The sequence below is a fragment of the Stegodyphus dumicola genome, chromosome 1 (genome assembly GCF_044657685.1).
Source record: "Stegodyphus dumicola isolate Sdum_Otavi_A_Nest chromosome 1, ASM4465768v1".
Taxonomy (NCBI): Eukaryota; Metazoa; Arthropoda; class Arachnida; order Araneae; family Eresidae; genus Stegodyphus; species Stegodyphus dumicola.
Window position 1 is genome coordinate 79,054,421 of NC_140768.1, and position 19,300 is coordinate 79,073,720.

The 19,300-nt window shown below is 33.0% G+C and overlaps 1 protein-coding gene across 1 annotated transcript in view; it reads left to right on the forward strand.

Moving 5' to 3' along the window:
* ATPsynO (ATP synthase subunit O, mitochondrial) overlaps nt 1-4,823 on the forward strand; it is a 36,783-nt gene extending 31,960 nt beyond the window's left edge. The window contains exon 8 of the mRNA XM_085816684.1: nt 4,591-4,823. Within this exon, the coding sequence (XP_085672810.1) occupies nt 4,591-4,704 (114 nt within the window). The 3' untranslated portion in view covers nt 4,705-4,823. The remainder of the gene's footprint in view (nt 1-4,590) is intronic.
* Nucleotides 4,824-19,300: the final 14,477 nt, after the last annotated feature.

Here is a 19,300-nt window from a genome sequence, read left to right on the forward strand (position 1 = left end):
AAAGATATTTTAATGTTTTTTTTTTATTAGCTTTGACTGCAGAAAAGTGAAAAATGTGATTTCCTGATCAACAATGTGGGGCAACGGAAGATTTATGTGTTCAAAAAAGCATATGCTAATTGGCTCTTATCTTGAAATTCTAAGACTCTCTTAATTTGAACGATGTAAATTAAATTATATTAGCAAGGAATCCTGTATGTAATCCAGGAGTTCATATCCAGAATAGGGTCTTTAAGTATGGAACTGCAAATTTAATTGATAAAAAAAAAAATATCTGAAAGCTGAATTTCTTTAAAATACATGAAGTTTTGCAGCTAATCAATGAAAAGAAAAATGAGAAAAAATTTCTTATAATCTCCTAAAACATGAAAGTGCTTTTAATGTGTAGATAAAAATTTTTTAGTTGCTTGGTCAATATTAGGTGAAAAGCCTCTGTCTATAGCTACTGCTTCTAATTAGTTCTTGATCAAGAGCCAATTTGGAGAAATAAACAGAAGTCCTCGTAAAACAAAGAAATAAAAATGAAGCAAACTTCTGTTTAGTCATATGGCATGATTTAAAGTGTGGTGGAAGTCTTGACACGAGAGGCATTTGGCATCACAAATGAATCTAGAATGTTTGCGTGTGCATGTCAAGAACTACTTCTTTTATTTGCGTGACCAAACCGTATGATTTTTAGCAGGCATAAGAAACACCTATATCGTTTTAAAATTTCAATTTTCTCCCCACATTGTTCATTCAAATTTTCAGAACTGTGGTGAGAGTTATTGCTGAAATACAAATATCCTGGAATACACTCAGTGCTGTTACATTAGGAGTTGAATCTTGCTTTTCCCCTTTAAATGTATGAAATCCATTTCCTTTGTCAGAAAAATTTTGACTTGACTGTTTATGTTGTATGCTTTTTAACTGTATCATGAGTATTCAACTTATTATTCCCTGTTGATAGAAACATTTTCATTCTCACATTTCTAGTTCTCTCCTAAGAAATTTTAATAACTCTGTTACTTTCCAAGAATCATCTTTTTCATATTGTCTATAAAAACTAAGACAATAGTTTCTGGAATAATTTTAGTAAGAAACGGTAACAACATATTTCACTATGAATTCAGTTCAACACTAAGAGTTTACAAACCATGTATCATATAAGTCCCATAATTATTTCACATGGGAAATCGATTTTTCAGCATTTAAATTTAACAAATGGTTAAGATTAAGGGATCTTACAGTAATTTCTTTTTCCAATACCTTTCTTTAAGTAGTCCCACTGCTGAATAATAAATATTTTCTGTTACCAATAATCTTTGAATACTAATTAAAGTTGGGCTTTTAAGAAAGTTTTAAGATAATTGTCTATTTTAGATATTGCTATGAATCACATTCTTAGACTGCAACCCCATATTCCTGAAACTTCTCAAAATCACCCTCAAATAAAGTTTTGGCAAATTTATTTTCGGTTTCTAGGAGTAGTAAGAGTAGTAGTATTTCACTTATATGGAGTAGTGCACTACTCCATATAAGTGAAGTGCCTCTTCATCAAAAAATCTACCTTATTCTTGTCTGAATTCTGAAGCTAGTTTTTCACTTTCATTTTGCATAAAAATGTGATCTCTATACTCCTGATTATTTAGATAAATGGCAATATGTCTGCCAAGTTCGGAACAAACAGAAAGGAAAACAGCGAGATACCGATGATGTGTATTTTACACGAACCATATAGAGCTACTTTTGACCCCCCCCCCCGTTACTCAAAAACAATTAGACTTACAAACTTGCAATTTTGTATGTCTAATAGAGCTCCCTTGAACACCTAGAATCCTAAATTTCAGTAAATCTCTTGTAGTTATGGAATTATTAAGGTCTGAAAAATGTCATTTTTATCACTGAATCACTCGCTCATCAAAAACCTAGACCACTTCACTTAGGTACTTGAAATTTGGCATCAAGGTACATCATCAGGCATATACAAAGGAAAAAAATCTGAAACTTCAAAAACTACATTATGATCGAGGTTAAGCCAAATGATACTCATAGCGAGCATTTGACAATGCCACCAACAGATGGTGTTGCACTGATCGCCGGTTTCCAGGCCACTCAGATGCTGATCAACTTTTGCCGAAAGTGAACAATAAAAACCTGTTTATAATAGTTGAAATGATAAGACAGAGGTTGAGAGGTTATTTTATCAGAGAGGCATTATAGCATGCTTCTGCTTTGTATGTGAGAGCATGTGTCCAAAAACATTGTGTTCCAGTTCTTCAATGAGCGTCAAATGTTGCTGCATGTCATCTGGCAATACATTAGTCAATAAGTGTTAAGCAAAATCAAGGTTCTTATTTTGTTCATCTAGCACTTTTGCTAATACATATTAGCAAAAGTACTAGAATTGAAAATTTTGATTTTTCATGTTCCTTAAATCCATTCTTCTTTGCTAAATTTTCTGTGTTTGACATCAGAAAAATCTATTCAAATGGTAATTTTTTAATTATCTATTTATATCTTCCTCCCATCGGAGTAGGGGAACAAGCTTCCTCATTTTGCTAGATGCAAGCAAGCTAGCATTTACACTGGAAATGAGCACATGAAAAATTATAGACAAATAAATTATTTATATGTGCTAGCAACAGAAACTCAGGGTTCATTTTAAAAGAAAGCAGAGTACATATGTAGGAAGAGGAATTTATCTCAAGCTAAAAATTTGCAACAGTACACAATCTTATTTACTGTAAAACAAGAACTGTGAAATAGCTTCAAAAATTCAATAATCTGTTTCTTCAATATAAATGTGGCATAAATACAGTATATTTTTGTCAGAAAGTTTATTTTCACAAACATATGAGGGCGGAAAATCTTTAAATTTGCCGTGCTGAATTTTCTAAAAATCGTAAATTTATTTGCTTTGAACCAAAAATGAGTATCGTATAAAGTTATTTGCAGATTGTTGAAATTTGCTGTATTTTTTTATTAGTAGATTATATTACTCTCAAAAGGCTTTATGGCCATTTTGGTATTTAAAACGCACAGGTTAGGCTTTGGTTTTCTAAGAGTTAAAATTGGAGAATATCCAGCTGTGTAAAGATAATTTTAATCTGTAGAGTTCCTTCCCTTTCTAAAAATGATAATATTTGCACATCAAGTTAGAAAGTCAAAAGAACTTTCTCGTGGATTTTACTGTTTTTGCTTTATAATGATACACTTTTTAAGTTGTTGTTATATATATAGCCTATTATAATTCTGAATTATCCTGATAATAATTCTTATAATCAGCATGTTTCTTTTTTCTGTCTGTTTGTTTATTTATTTCTTAAAAAGGGGTTTTTTTTATATAGTACACTGTATATTACATACATAGTGTGCCTTATACAGCTCTTGCATTCATTCAAATGTGATATACAATATTTTTCTGCTGTCAGAGTTAATTTACAAGCTAAGAAAATACTGGATTTGTATTTTAATGATGTCTAGTTTTTCAACAGTGCCCTGATAGGTGAATGAAATAACAGATTTCATCTATTATAAATGTCTAGTATTGAGACCTTATAAACTATGTATACTTCAAACTTTTTAGATGTAATTTAGTGGCAAATTCATGTACCAATAGCCAATAAATTTGGTATTTTATGGAATTGGTCTGATGATAAATATACTAATGTACTGTTGTCTTCTGATTTTTTTTCGGTTATAGACTTGTTTGCTTTGTAACCTTTTCAAGACTGAAATGCCTGAGATAGCCTTTCATTCAAATGACCACAATCGCTTGGAATGGCCGAGATTACATTATGGTTTGTTTCCCTTTCCCTAAAGTGTGCAGTAGCAGATACAGTTTCCCCAATGCATTGTATCAGTTTATTTCAGACACCTCTTAAAAGGATTTATTTGTGGTTTCTCCTCTTCATTTGTTCAGAAGTAGAAAGGATGTCATTTGAAATCTTTGCACCTCTCTGTGCATTAATGAATGGAGAGGGGAGAAAATTACTGTGAATCTCAAAAGGCCATTTTGGTATTTAAAACGTACAGGTTAGGCTTTGGTTTTCTAAGAGTTAAAATTGGAGAATATCCAGCTGTGTAAAGATAATTTTAATCTGTAGAGTTCCTTCCCATGCTAAAAATGATAATATTTGCACATCACATTCAAGTTAAAAAGTCAAAAGAACTGTCTCATGAATTTTTTGAAATTTGAATTTGCAACAATAACATGGCAAATTTATGTATCTTGAGAACAAAATGTATATTTTTGGTAAGTATGAATTCGAACTGAGATTTATTTGCAGAAATCTTTGTGGTCAGATTACTGGGGAGGGAACTATTTTTATATTAAAATCCCATTTAAAAATTTTTCATATTTTAGGTTAAAAATAAATTGCTTAATACATTATATGCTATTTTTATTTATTTATAATTTCTATTTATGAAAAACAGCTCAGGAAAACACATTTTTCAAACACTTATCAATTTCATTGGTGTAATAGAATAAGGTTTCAGTGTGTGTAGTTCTAATGCAAATTTGTTTCTGTATGTAAATGTAATAAATTTTAACTTGCTTACTGAAAGTTTTATTTGAAATTTTGTCTTATGTTTTCAATTTTTTAGGTGGATCCTTCTCTTATTGGTGGTGTTATTGTCACTATTGGTGATAAATACATAGATATGTCAATTGCATCAAAAATCAAAGCATATAATGCAGTTTTGCGAGAAATTGTATAATGTAATTTGTATACCTTAAATTGATAGAACAGAAAAATTCTGATGTTATGTAAATTTCCTTGTGAGAACTGTTTGATTATGATTATTAAAAGATTCAATAAAAAGTATTCTGTAGCAAAGCATTTTGAATATCTTGAAATCGTGTGAATTTAATTGACATTATTTTTAAAATTATATTGCAATTCAGAAATCTTTGTTAGAAGTCATGCTTTTTTTTCATAATTGATTTATCAAAGTAAAAAATCTTTCAGCTATATATATATTAAAAAAGCATTTAAAATCTTAAAAATTCATCAAGTAATTGCTATTACATCAAACTGCTTACTCAGTTGCTTTTCAAAATGCAAATGAATAAACTGATTGTGACATTATAATGTAGGCATAGCTGGCCAGTGATGTTTTATGATGTGTGAGATGTAACTGTAAAAAATCTAAGAAATAACCAGCTTTTGTCTCTTTTATCAATAGTTGACCATCATTTATGCACACATTATGTCTGTTATAAAAAGGAACTAAATATGCATGATGAACTATGAGCAAGGTAGTAAAATACACTGAAGTAAGTGTATCTATAGTAAAATGCATTGAAATGAGTTATAATCAGGAAGTACTACTAATAATAATTAATATACTGATATTTACTTAGTGCTGATTTCATTAGCATATTTTTAAGACAGATACTTTTGAAACAGGTAACCTGATATTTAATGAATAGCTACATATATTTTTCCTTATCAGTTGTAGTTTTGTAATTTCTGTTTGCATTTTAAACGTGCACACACACAGATCCCCCCCCCCCAAATAAATAAGAAGCAGTTTAGCTTACTTACATTCACTAATCTAACTGTTAATAATTTTAATAAAATGAAATAACATTTATAAATAGTAAACTGAAGTTCTGAATTTTTCATGAATGTTTTTACTTTATTTATGCCCATATTTAAGTTTTTAACAATAATCTCCATTATATCGGGTTTTAAGGAAAGTTTCCTGCTACCGCAAATATCGGCTGCACAAACAGTTCGCATTGACGTGTTTAATCATATTTTCTCAAACAATTTAAGACATTTGAAAGAAAGAGATTTTTCTTTAGCACACTGTGGTGAAATTTGTAAAACACTATCGTTATCATTAAATACAAGGTGTCTGAAATGGATCTATCATGCTACCATATTAGAACAATAATTTACTTCCAGTTCTGTTGCAAAAGGTCAGCTACAGAATGTCACCAAATCATGTGTATATCTTTAGGTACTAATGTTGTATCATATGACACAGTCAAGATTTGGTACCAAAAGTTCAAAAACAAGGACTATAAAATTTGCTCTGGCCAGCCTATTCATGTTGATGAGGCCTGCCTGCGAGAACTTCCATAAAAAAATCAGTGTACAGTACAAAGTCTGTAATCCGGACTCGCTGGGATTTTGGCGATTCCGGATTATAGATCATCAATTTAAATCTGGTAAGATGGCATGCAGAAATTATACAATTAAAGATATGAAACCATAATTTATGAAATAAAAAGCAATTATGCTCTAAAGCAGTGTTTCTTAACCTGTGGTTCATGGACCCCTTGGAGGTCCATGGGTCATATTTTGGGGGTCCACCGACTGCTCCTAATTTTTAAAATGTTTGCATCAATATCTAAAAAAAAAATTTTTTTTTGTCACGGGCAACCTCTGTAAGCCGTCTGTCTGCCTCCACAATTTTGGTCTTCTTTAAGAGAAGCCTACCCATTGCTTGTAAAACGAGCTATGGCAGCCATTATTCCGTTTGCTACATTATATCTTTGCGAAGCGGGATTTTCCACACTTGTCACAATAAAAACAAAACATCGAAATAGACTGAATGTCGAACATCATATGCACGTTGCTTTGTCGAAAACCATCCTTCAATTCAATCTGTTAATCAAGGAAAAGCAGCAACAGCCTTCACATTAAAATTTTTAATTTCTTCAAATTTTTTATACAATTGAAATAAAAATATTAAAATAATTAAATAATAAAACATAATATATTTTGTAATAAATGATGTTTAAGCAATTTTTTTTTCACAGAGGGGTCTGTGACATATTTAAAAATTTCAAAGTGGCTCATCGTGCCAAAAAGGTTAAAAAACACTGCTCTAAAGGGTATCAAAATTTACCAAAAAAAAAAAAAAAAAAAGCTTAATATTTATTTGTTTAACTTTATTAAATATTTCTTTCAATGTAAGTTGGGTGTTACTTTGGTAGATGGTTGCAGGGATTTTTGCCGCTTTTTTTTTGGCAAGCGATATGACTTATGGTAAACTTATTGCTAGACAAGTTATTTATGATAACTGATACTTTGTCATTTTATTTTTAAAATAATGCGTTTTATTATGCATAAATTCCGTGGTTTAAATATTATTTATGGCTTCTAAATATTAAAAATCAATTTAATTTTGCATTTGAAATAAAAATTGTATTCTTTATGATATTTTACGTAATTTTATGTTGTGGATGATGTAATCAATGACAAAAAGTAATTGGTTTTAATATCTATAAATTTAATCTAATGTTTTAAACATTATTTATGGCTGTTAAATATTAAAATACAATTTAATTTTGCATTTTTTTAAAAATGATTTTATTATGTATGGTTATTTAAATAATTTTAATTCTATTTGTGATGTAATCAGCTCACTGATTGGTTACTGAATATTTGTGCATTACCGGGCCATTTTAAAATTTTATTATTCATCTCTTTGAATTCCTTTGATTACATTTTTCAAATTTTTTTATTGATATCTAAATTATGATTCCGATTTTTTTGTGGTATTTATCAATATACGACAGGTTAAATACTAAAAAAAATGTAAGTACATATTTTTCTTTATAACTATACTTCAATTTTTATTAAAAAAATTAATACACTGTTTTAAAAAATTATAGAGATATTTATTGCCACATATGTTTTAATGTTAAATAATTATATCCTATAAAACTTATTTTGAAGGATTCGAATTTAAGTAATATTTTAATTCTTTTAAACGTTGGTATGATGTTTTTAATTCAATATTCAATTTAAGTAATATTTTAATCCAATTAAATGTTGGCACAATGTTTTTATTCTATTTCTTTGCTATATGAAAGTAATAATTTAACCTACTTTAGTATTTTATACTCATAGTAAATTTATTTATTTACATTTACCTGCCATTTTAAAAAATGACATTTTCAACAAAAAATTAGTCCATTATTTTTAACAATATTTATTTATTTATTTATTTTTTTAAATTTCGAATACTATGTGTAAAATACGTAAAAACTGTTTTTCAACATGGCTGACCATTGTAAAAACCGCGCCAACGTAAATCACCAAAAATCCGTATAGTCTACCAAAGTAGCACCACCTGTTGTTTAAGTTGCTTCATTTTTTGTGCTAATACTTTCTTTTTAATTCTATGAACAGACATAATTTCTTGTTCAGTTACAAAGTTCCACCTATCGGAAGCAGTATTTTCTGGATCTAGACCCATACTACAGACTTCAACGTCCGTTAGATTGATGATTGGGGATTTATCATCGCAATGAAAGACTTCTGTTATATCATCTTCATTTATTACTGCTTCTCCACATTTCTTTACAAAATCCATAACTGGGAAATTTCACCTTTAGTTTGCAATGTCCGAAAACCTTCAAATTCGCGGCTATCATCTTCATTGTCCTCACATGAAATATGGCAGTTGGCCATAAATTATGCCAAGCATTTTTTAACATTTCTGGAGACACATCCTCCCAATGCGCATGCATAAAACATACCAAAAAAAAGTTTGTGTCTTTGAGGTCCGGATTATAGATCATTCCGGATAATGGACGTCCGGATTACGGACTTTGTACTATGCAACCACCCACATGAGAATTTGCTAAGGTATTAGATATTAGTGCCATGTCTATTAGTCGTGCTATGCATTGCATAAACTTGACGTACGAGTTCAATCGCTGTATGCTGCATGAGCTGACGCAAGCAGATAAGGACAGACGTGTTTTGGCCTGCAATATTTGCTCGAATATCAACGCAAGGACAAAATTCTGCACCGGATCCTCACTTGTGATGAAAAGCGAATTTACTTCAACAAAACAGGTCGAAAAGGGTATTAGTCTGTGCCCGGTATGCCCATCGGCAGTGGCAGCATCGCAAAGCAAAATTTGACTAACAGAATGATATGCTTTTTATCTGGTGGTTGCCATGGTATTATCTACAAAGAGTATCTAGAAGGCAAAACCTTCGACTGTAAGGTGTACCGCAAGATGCTACTCTGTGTTGACGCTGCTATCAAAAAAGAATGTTGAACTGACTTCCAACACAAAAAGGTAATGTTCCATCAAGATAATGCAAGACCACGCATGTGTCTGCATTTACCGGCTGGACTCGAATCTGATCTTTTGCCACGCCAACCATGTAGCCCCATTGTTGCTTCTTCAGACTTGTACCTTTTTTCACACCTGTAGCTATGTCTTGCTGGTGCTATCTCACATTCTGCACAGGACATCCGAAATGAGGTTGATCTGGTTTTAGACTCGCGGTCACTAAGTTTCTGGGTCGAAGGCTTTAAAAAACTGCCAAAACATTGGCAGAAAATCATAGATTTGGGTGGTGATTACTACCCGCACTAAAGGTACGCTTTCTGCTTAATTTTTTTTATGAGTTTCACAATTGCGCACACTGGCTCCAAAATTCTTGTTTTTTGAAGAAAATATTGTAAATCTTCAGAAAAATTGTTACATCTATAGCAATAATAAATTTTACGATCAAACTACCTAAAGAATGCACATTAAAATTTTTAATTTCTCCAAATGATTTTATTAAAGAAAGTCTTTAAAGAAATAGAAAATCATGTTACATATTAGCACGAGAAAAAAATAGTGTACCTTAATTTTGTATCGATTCTTATTTTCTTTATTAGCACTACAGACACAGAGAAAAAAATTCAACAACTAATGTTAGCAGCACATTCAACAAGCGTTGCCATGTTTTCCAAATCCAAAAATTTTTTATATTTGGTGAAGCGCGTTTTCGTTTGCTGTACTTTTTTTAGTTAAGCAAATACTGCATCTTTTTTTTTTTTTTTTCTTCTTTTCTTTTTTTGTTTTCAGATAATTTCCAATAAAACAGTTTATGATTCTCACTCTCGTTTTCAGAATCTGTATTGGTTTCTGAATCAGTATCATGTGAACTAAAAATTCATGATCACATTCATCTTCATTTTCTTCAATACATTCTTCACCAATTGATACATCTAATACCTTTTGCAACAATAGAAAGCAGCAAACATGTCACGTAAAGATAAATTACGCGACATGTTTGCCGCTTTCTGTTCTATCACAAATCAATTATGTAATAGTAATAGGAATAGATGCGCTGGGTTTAAAAGACCCGATCAAAATCAAAGCCCCAGAGAAAAAATGTCTGAGATATAAAGACGTCGACTTAATAGATGCGCTGGGTTTAAAAGACCCGATCAAAATCAAAGCCCCAGAGAAAAAATGTCTGAGATATAAAGACGTCGACTTAAGACACGACTACACTGGACCTCTACAACTTGCATGAAATAGCCGTGCTTTGAGAAAGGTTTGTTTAATCACGTGGGTCCATTGGACCCAGTGCACGCGCTTACGGGTTAATTTTATTTTATAGTGTATATTTTCTAATTGTAGATATAATATTAGGTGATTTTTTTTTTTTTTTTCTGATTTTTAATTTTTTTGCAAATGGATCGGAGAGGGCTGACTATTTCTAAAGCACCGAAAGTGCTAACAGTGAGCCTGCTTTGAGCACAAAACAGTAAATTAAAACAGTAAGTGCTTTTTTTATAAAATTTTACCTGTGTTCTCTTATGGGCCTGATTAGACTGCCTACCTTTTTTGGGAGGTCGAAATTCCAACTTCAAAAGGTAGCGTGCCAGGAAGGGTTAATGCCACAAGAAAGGCCTTATCCTTGAAGAAGATACTGGTATGTTACAAGAAATGGATGTTATAAGGTAACCGCAAAAGAAATTATCACTGTTGTCTCCTGGTTCTGTGGCATTTGCCCTTAAACTAAACATTTAGGAACTGTACTGCTCTGTGTTCGGTGGCCCAGCATTGTAATTGTGCACTTTGAATTGCAAGAGAGTGACTAAACCTTCACAGCTGAGGTGTACTCATTCTATATACAAAAGGTTGAAGATGCTCTGCATTGGAAGCAGCCAGTTGTAGTCAGCAGGAAAGTTTGGTTTGGTTTGATTATGGCACAGACCTGAAGGGTCTGCCTAACCGTAGAAAATACCTAAACAGCCAGCCCTCTGCTGTAATTCAAACCCAAGACTGAACTAAACTGCCAGTGCTCCGCGACTTTACAACTCGGCCGCTCGTGAGCCTTAACAGGAGAGGAATGATCATTCTTCAAAGACAAATCCAGACCTCATACACAAAAGCAACCGAAGAGCGATCAACACACACACAAACAAAAAAAACTTGGTTGAGAACTTTTTACTTCAGGCCTCCCTACTCCTTAAACATTGCTCCGTGTGACTATCACCTGTTTTTGGCCACGGATAACTACACTGGTGTGCAAAAATTAAGGACGAAGTCGAAAAATTAGCGTATCAGCTGAACGAAGAGGCAGAGCGGACAGGAAGACCAATCAGTATATTAAGTAAGGTGATTTACGGTAGCACATGCGCAGATATGCAGGTAGACGTAATGGGGGAGTGTCTGAGTAGTATAAAGCATGTTGTTGGTGTAAGATCATGATTTCTGGCAAAGAGATTGCACGCCGTATAGCAGTTAAAATCACACCGAGTTGCTGCCTCAGCGAGAAATGGCGAATAATCAATCTGTTAGACGACATCTGGATGCTTTTACCCGAGGTCGAATCATTGGGAAGTTGGAGGAAGGCCGCAGTGTGACAAGTGTGGCTGCAGAGTTCGGAACTGCTCACAGCATCGTTTCACGACTTTGGAGATAATTTCAAACTACAGGAACAGCTATCCGGGGGTTTAGTAGTGGTTGTCCACGAGGAACCACACCCGCAGATGACCGGTGTATTGCCTTACAGGCCAGAAGAAACAGGCGGCAGACAGCGGGAGAAATCGCTAGACACACGACTGGACGACCCATATCGCGTTTTACCGTGGCCAGAAGACTGCACGGTGGTGGTCTGTTTGCACGACGCCCTGTACGGTGTGTACCTCTAACGCCTGCCCATCGGAGAAGGCGTTCTCTGTGGTGCCGGGAACACCGGAATTGGAGAGACAATGAATGGGGACGAGTACTCTTTACAGATGAGAGCAGATTCAGTCTGAGTAGCGATTCTCATCGCATACTCATCTGAGAGAGCGGGGAAGCCGCAATCATCCCTCGAACATCATTGAAAGGGACAGGTATGGAGGTGGCGGTGTTCTCAGGCATCATGCTTGGTAGTCGTACAGACCTTCACATCTCCGACGCAGGTTCAGTCAACGGGACCCGTTATTGTAACGAGATTCTTCTTCCATATGTGCGTCTTTTTAGAGGCGCTATGGGTCCGCAGTTCTTTTTCATGGAAGACAATGCACCATGTCATCGCACAGTAGCTGCCGAACAGCTCTTAGAGAGTGAGGATATTGAACGTATGGATTGGCCGGCACGATCTCCGGATCTCAATCCCATCGAGCATGTATGGGATTTTCTAGGCAGACGCTTGGCAGCTCGTACCTTACCACCAGTAACGATTCCGGAGCTTCGATTGGCGCTGCAAGACGAATGGGCAGCAATGCCTCAACAACTCATTGACACCCTCATTCTCAGCATGGGCAGACGCTGTGAAACCTGCCTAGCAGTCAGGCGAGATCATATCCCCTATTAAAGACCGAATGTTTCTTGCTGGACACCCATCACAGGGATGCTTCGGCCTTCAGTCGCATTGCGCTCCATGCTACTTTTTCAATAAAGCTTCCTTTTATCCCTCTGATTTCTCTTTTAGTAAGTGTTGCTTACATTACTCATGTCCTTACGTATTGGGTATCTTACGGTATTAAATGTGTTGATTTGGAAAGCTTTTGTACAAAGTTATATTGAAAAAACCGTCTCGTCCTTAATTTTTGCACACCAGTGTATATGAGTGAGCAACAGTTCCGAAACTGAGATGATGTCATACAGGCCATAGGATAATTTTTTGGTTTTGGGACAGGAACTTTTACAAATGTGGGATTTATAAACTTGTAACTCGTTGGGAACATGTAATTGAAGCTGAAGTACAGTATTTTGCTGATTGAAATGCATCTGCGTGAAATTACTGGGTTATTTCTTATTGAAAACTATGGCACAAACGTTTTTTGTTAGCTGGTAACTATTTTAGGTAGATGGCTGTTCCAGTAGCTATCTAAATGTGAAACAAGATAGTACAACTATAAAAATTGCAGTTTGATTAGTTTAATGTTATGTATGTATACATTATAGAAATGAAAACTTATAAATAAAAAAGGATTAAAAATTTTCTTCTATTTAATTAACACAAATTTTCATATGGCTGGAAAAAACTTGACTAAAAATTATTTCCCGATGATTCCGGAACTTACTTTGTATCTTACTCATTCTGCAGTCTTAAATTTTAATTTTAATTCCGATAGTTATTAACTAATGACCTCAATCGAATATCAGTACCAGCTAAAGAAAGTGCAAATCCAGCAGTTCTCTTCAAACGTCGGCGTAACATACGATTTATTCTCAAAATAGAGCAAGAATAAAACTTCATATTAATCTGACTTCATGTCAGATTCTGAATTAAGATAATTCAGTTCTGCACTCCCTCTGATTATGTTATGGTCTTATTTTTTACATTTTTGGGTGTTTTGTTTTAAATATAAAACTTCAACAAAAAATCCACATCAGAATTAAATTAAGTTCTGATTTAATTTAGAATCACTCGATATAATACTTCTTTTTGGACAACGAAAATTTCGTTAGGGACATCAGTCTTAAATGTGAAACAGTCTTGTTTTATGGGGAATTATTGTCATTTTGCTGTACTTGTACATTCTCCCAACTTACAGATTCGGAGCATTTTTTTCTATTATCGCGCATTCTGCTTGACAGCCCTAATTATAAGGAATTGTGGTCAGAGTGTGTTCGTCACTTTTGCCTTTGTTTTTCCACACTTCTCCATTAAAATCTTCTTCCTAACCCTTATACTATTTCTAGCATTTTCTTTATTCTCTTATGAGATGTTTTAACTGTTTTACCTTCTTTCATAACGACAACAGCGGTTGACTTAATTATAAGTCTTGTAATAGAACTATTTAACTGTAATCCAACTTTTTTATTCAACGCCATGAACTGTTGAACTGTAACGAACTACTTTATTGAAACGCCATCTAGTGGCGAAGGGGGAAAAACGTTAGTTGACCTCCAGTCGCCATGATGATAGGTTACTATGTCTCTGTTATTGTAATGTTTGATGTTCCATTTGGTATATGTTTCATTTTTATGTATATTTCTTTTGTTTATAACCGTTCCTGTGTGCTCTCTTAAATACTTTTAAAGCTAGCCGGCATTAGTGTCTATTGAGGAACGGCTGCATGACATTGGCGCCCAATTAAATTTGAATCCAAAATTGCGCAACGTAATGTTTAGAATTTCTGTTTGGCTTTGACAAGCTCTTACTCCCGAATTTAACTTTTAGTTGCTGGAGATCGGATCAGTTTGTTTTCAGGTGTGGACTGCTGGTCAAAAATTCTGGAATTAAAATTGTCATGCCGTGCTGCTAGCACATCGAATCATCAACTAGATACTTTAAACGGAAAAGATAAGTTTCGTTTACATTATCGTTTAATCTAAGTTTAAAGTTCTTTTAAACGGATTATTTATTACAAGCTGCTTCTTAAAACAAATGTAAATTCATTACTGAAATCTGATTTATTGATACTACATAAGAGTATTAAACGAAAGCTAACGGCTTTCTGTTAACCAAACGTTATTTCTTGAACTGTAATTTGTTATTTTAAAATGTTAATGCGCATATTAAATTAATTTGTGGATAATATTGTTTCACTGAATACATGTTTTGATGTTAAAGTTTGAATATATTCATGGACGTTGTTCATTGGGGTTTAATCCTAGTATCCGGTGCACACGGGATTTGGCTACTTTTGGCGACTTTATGATGAGCAGTAAAAACGGGACATATTCGATGAGTAATAAACGGGTCATTCAAAGAATTTTCGATTCTGACTTACGGCAGCAGATGTTTCCCCACCCCCCGCGGAATGTTTAGACTAGCGATGATTTATGATGTGTTTACGTCAAATCTTTGATTATTATATTTCCTTTGAGTGCTGTTTTTACTCAAGGTTCTTTAATATACTAAGGTTAGGCCAGGAACGGAAAAAGCGTGCCATTGGTTGCTGGTAGTGACGTCACCCGGGAGACAAGACGCATCGGCCGACGCGTCTGCTACATGATTTTGGTAATGGAAAAAATGTAAACTAAAGCAAAATGATCATTTTATATGTGGTAGATACAACGAGATAGTATACTGGTAGAGAGCGTATTGCAACCTTCAACCGGTTCCAACATTAGTGTCACGTGACTGCTGCGCGAATTCCGAAAGTCCGGAAATACTTTACATTGCTTTCTATGGGACGAAAGACTGCTGCTCTGCTTGGTCACATAAAATTTAAGTAAAAATGGTTATTCGCTGCAGCGCCTACGGATGTAAAGAAAGTTTCGTGAAAGGAGGACTTGTAACCTTTCATAGGTAAGTTAAAACTGCATGATTTATTATTTTATTTTCAGTACTTTTGTCATTTTACTATCTCTGTTGAATTGGTTGGAAAGTTTCAGCCATATTGTATAAGAAAATTGCCGCCGTATATGACATTTTCAGCATGTATTATTAGCATCAAAATGTATTAAATACTGTGACACTATTTACTGGAATCACCCTTTACAAATAATTGAATTTTATATGTTTTTTCCGTGTATTCCGTTGAAATAGAAAGCTGCGCCAATTGGCGTTAACTTTTTTTCGCCAAGTCGTACGCGTTTTGATTTCATAAACAATTACTGCCTGCGATAAAAAAAGAAAAATGCTATTATTAGCATTAAATTATTGAGAAAACATTGTGCGATATGTTTACTTTGTTAAAAAAAAAAAGCTGAAGATCTTGATTCATGCAACATTGAACATAAACAGTTAAACAGCATTATTTTAAAAAACAGATTACTTTTATAAAGCTCAATGCTTTATCATTATTTTCTATAAAAACAATTAAAATAAAAATAACCTGGATTATAATTTATCATGCATTAATCTACGATGCGGTTAGAAATTTATTGTAATTGAAAAAATGTGATGTGAAAAACTTACCATATTTTAAATAGTATTTAAAAAAAAAAAAGGAGAGTGAGAATTTTTAACTGTAATATCGTTTTGATCCTAATAATAAATACTGAGTTGAAGTTTGTTACCGTTTGATACATATTCAATATAAAATATTTGTTATAGTTAATAAGTATTGATCCCCGCCATGACATACATATGAGTGTGGAAATCAGTAATTAAGATTGCATTATTTTGTTCCAGTAATATAATCTCAAGAAAAGAGAGTGCATTATTTTGTTCCAGTAATATAATCTCAAGAAAAGAGAGGCAATCAATGGCATAAATACATATAATACAATGTGATTTTCTTTTTCTCTTTAGGATGCAATGCATTAAAATTAAACGAGATTTTTTTACCTTCTCAAATATAACAGTAGTGCAATTAATTTTTTAACGTTATTCAAAATTAAAGTTTCCATCTCAATTTTTTATTATTTATTTTAGATTTTCTTCCTAAAATTATTTAACCTAAACATCTTAAACAATGGTGCAAATAATTTAAAGCGATTATTAAAAATATAGATAAAATATTCAGGAAAAAGGGGGTTAAGTTATATCTAAATATAACTGTAAAAAATCGAACAACCCAATTCGAGGCCGTTGTCTGCTGACTGCTAGCAGACGGAAATAAAAAGCACTACCTGCCATATCAAAAGCGGGCCAAACTGGCGATGAACAGCCTAAGCTATCACTCCCCAAGAGCGCCAAGAGCATTAGTCACGTGGTATATGTTGGAGACACGCTAGCAGACGAATTCTCTGTGGGTGAACCGTCTACCTGTTATATGAAGTCGTTGGGTAGATACACCGGAAATACCGGGTATATACTTTCCGATTAAGTATTTTGTTAAAGAAAATGTTTATTTTATGCACAGAATTCGTACGAATGCTGAAAATAATTGTAAACATTAAATTCTTTTCGTAAAGGAAAGCATCAGAAAATGAAAAACGATATTTAAGTTAATTAAGGGAAATAAATATTGCAAAACAAGGTATTTTTGAATATTTTTTCGTAGTATTCTTTGCACTAAATAAATCTTGTTGAACAGAACACATGATGGCATAAGTGCTAAGACGTAAAAACGTAATCAAAAAGTATTATTCTGTTTATTTTCATTGCTCATGCACTTTTTTTTTAATACAAATGAACTTTGACATTCCATGAGAAATATATGATCGTGATTTTCAGTTTAAATTACATATCTCAAGCAAAAAATATACATAAAAAGATTTGACTTAACAAATTCATATTTAAATACCATAAAATTCTACAAATTTCTTAATATCCGTCGTTATACTTTTAAATAGTATACTTATCACATTCTTTTTAAAGTGAAAAATCACTTCATACTGATTCACTTCAGATTTTAGCAGAAGTGCATATATTTTCAGTATAATCTAAAAGTACTCTTATAATCCCTTACACTCCCAAGATTTCTATATAACATTTATCCTGACGTGATTATTTGCTTTAGTAAATAATCTTCGATATTGGCATCCTATTCTTCCTTCCATACATTAAAAATGGAACAATAAAAATACATTTTCTTACACATATACGCACAATAATAATAATAATAATAAACTTGCCCTACATCTTAGTTTCGGCCCACCAGCGGCCGAGCGGTAAAGTCGCTGAACACTGGTAGTTCGGTCCGAATCCCGCGAACGGGCTGGCTGCATGGGCGTTTTCGTGGTTTTCCTCATGTGTAACGTGTATACGATCCAGTTTCCCTGAGAAAGTCCTCCACAAAGGCATCACACCTATTACGCAGATAGCCCTAGTGTGCTTTGCCATAATTAAATACACCACCACATCTTAATTTAAATTCAGACTGTACACAAATTAAATATTTTTAATTACTAATGCATTTTTATAAGGTTGTTTCTTAAAATACTTTTGTTATACTCGAAATATGTGTTCAATATTGAATTATTTTTCTTTCTCTTATAATTAAAAACAAGTTATATGGAATCAAAATTAAAACATATGCAGCAGTTAAATAACACTGAACAGAATATCTTACTTACTCTTTCGCTATTTTTATTCTAGCATTATACACAGATTTGTTTTCCTTCAGGTTCAAGCATGTGTAAGTTATGTCAATTAAATTACATCACACATACCTGTATGCATCAGTTAAATAACACTGAAAGAAATATGTCACTCACTCATTCGATGTTTGCATCATAGTGAGGTCAAGAAATTGTTCTTTCCTAACGGTGAGGCATGTATCAGTTTACTTAGTTCTCAAAGCTTAACCCAGACGCTGCTTCAATACGTAGAATTCCGTTTGGGATGTAAAGAAAGTAACCAAAACATGTGAATGAAGTTGGATACGCGAATTTATTAACTAATCATTCAGGTACTCAGTATTGGTAAACATGACATGAGTTTAAATATCTCACTACGATGTAAGTCTCATACACAAAATGAAGATTTTGATAAAAAAAATGATTTAAAATGAGAAATTTTTCAATTTAAATGTAAAATAGCAGTAAAATGAAAAATAAATGTAAAATTACATCACAGTTATGTATGAAAACTACATAAATTCATTAAAAAATAGTTATTTTATCTGGTTGTAAAGAGTGTTTTCCGCCAAAAAACGCATTAACGTGTATAATTCCGACACAACGCTATAACACAATTTGCCACTTCCGCCTAGGTATAATAGCAAATTAACAACACAAATCAAATCAAACTGTTGATGCAACGAAAGTAAACAAACGCCAAGAACTAACGCTGTCACCCACATGACGTTATGCGTATGTGGCATAACTTTCTCCCTGCACTGCGCATCGCTCTTGGGCCCCCCCTGGTTTTTACTCATTAAATGTTTTATTCTACATAAAATAAAATATTGTACGTGTTGATTTATCTTTCGACGAACATTTTGAGAAAATGATTATAGTATAATACTTTAAGAAAATACGATTGTTTTCCTCTAATGAATGAATATCTTGAAAAATATTTATTGAAGCGAAAGAAAATAATTATGAATAAAATCGAATGACTATTTAATTAAAGTAAAAGTGTTACTAAGTGTGTGTTGCTTAATAATCTTAATATTTTGTTAAGATTAAGATTTCGAAGAATTCAGCATAAAGCTTATGGTAAGACTTTTTGTATGTTTTGCTAAGTAGTAAACAATTTTTGAGCAATTTATTATGTTATTTTCTTGATACAAGTTGAATTTATGAGGGCATTTTATGATATTTTTTACGACT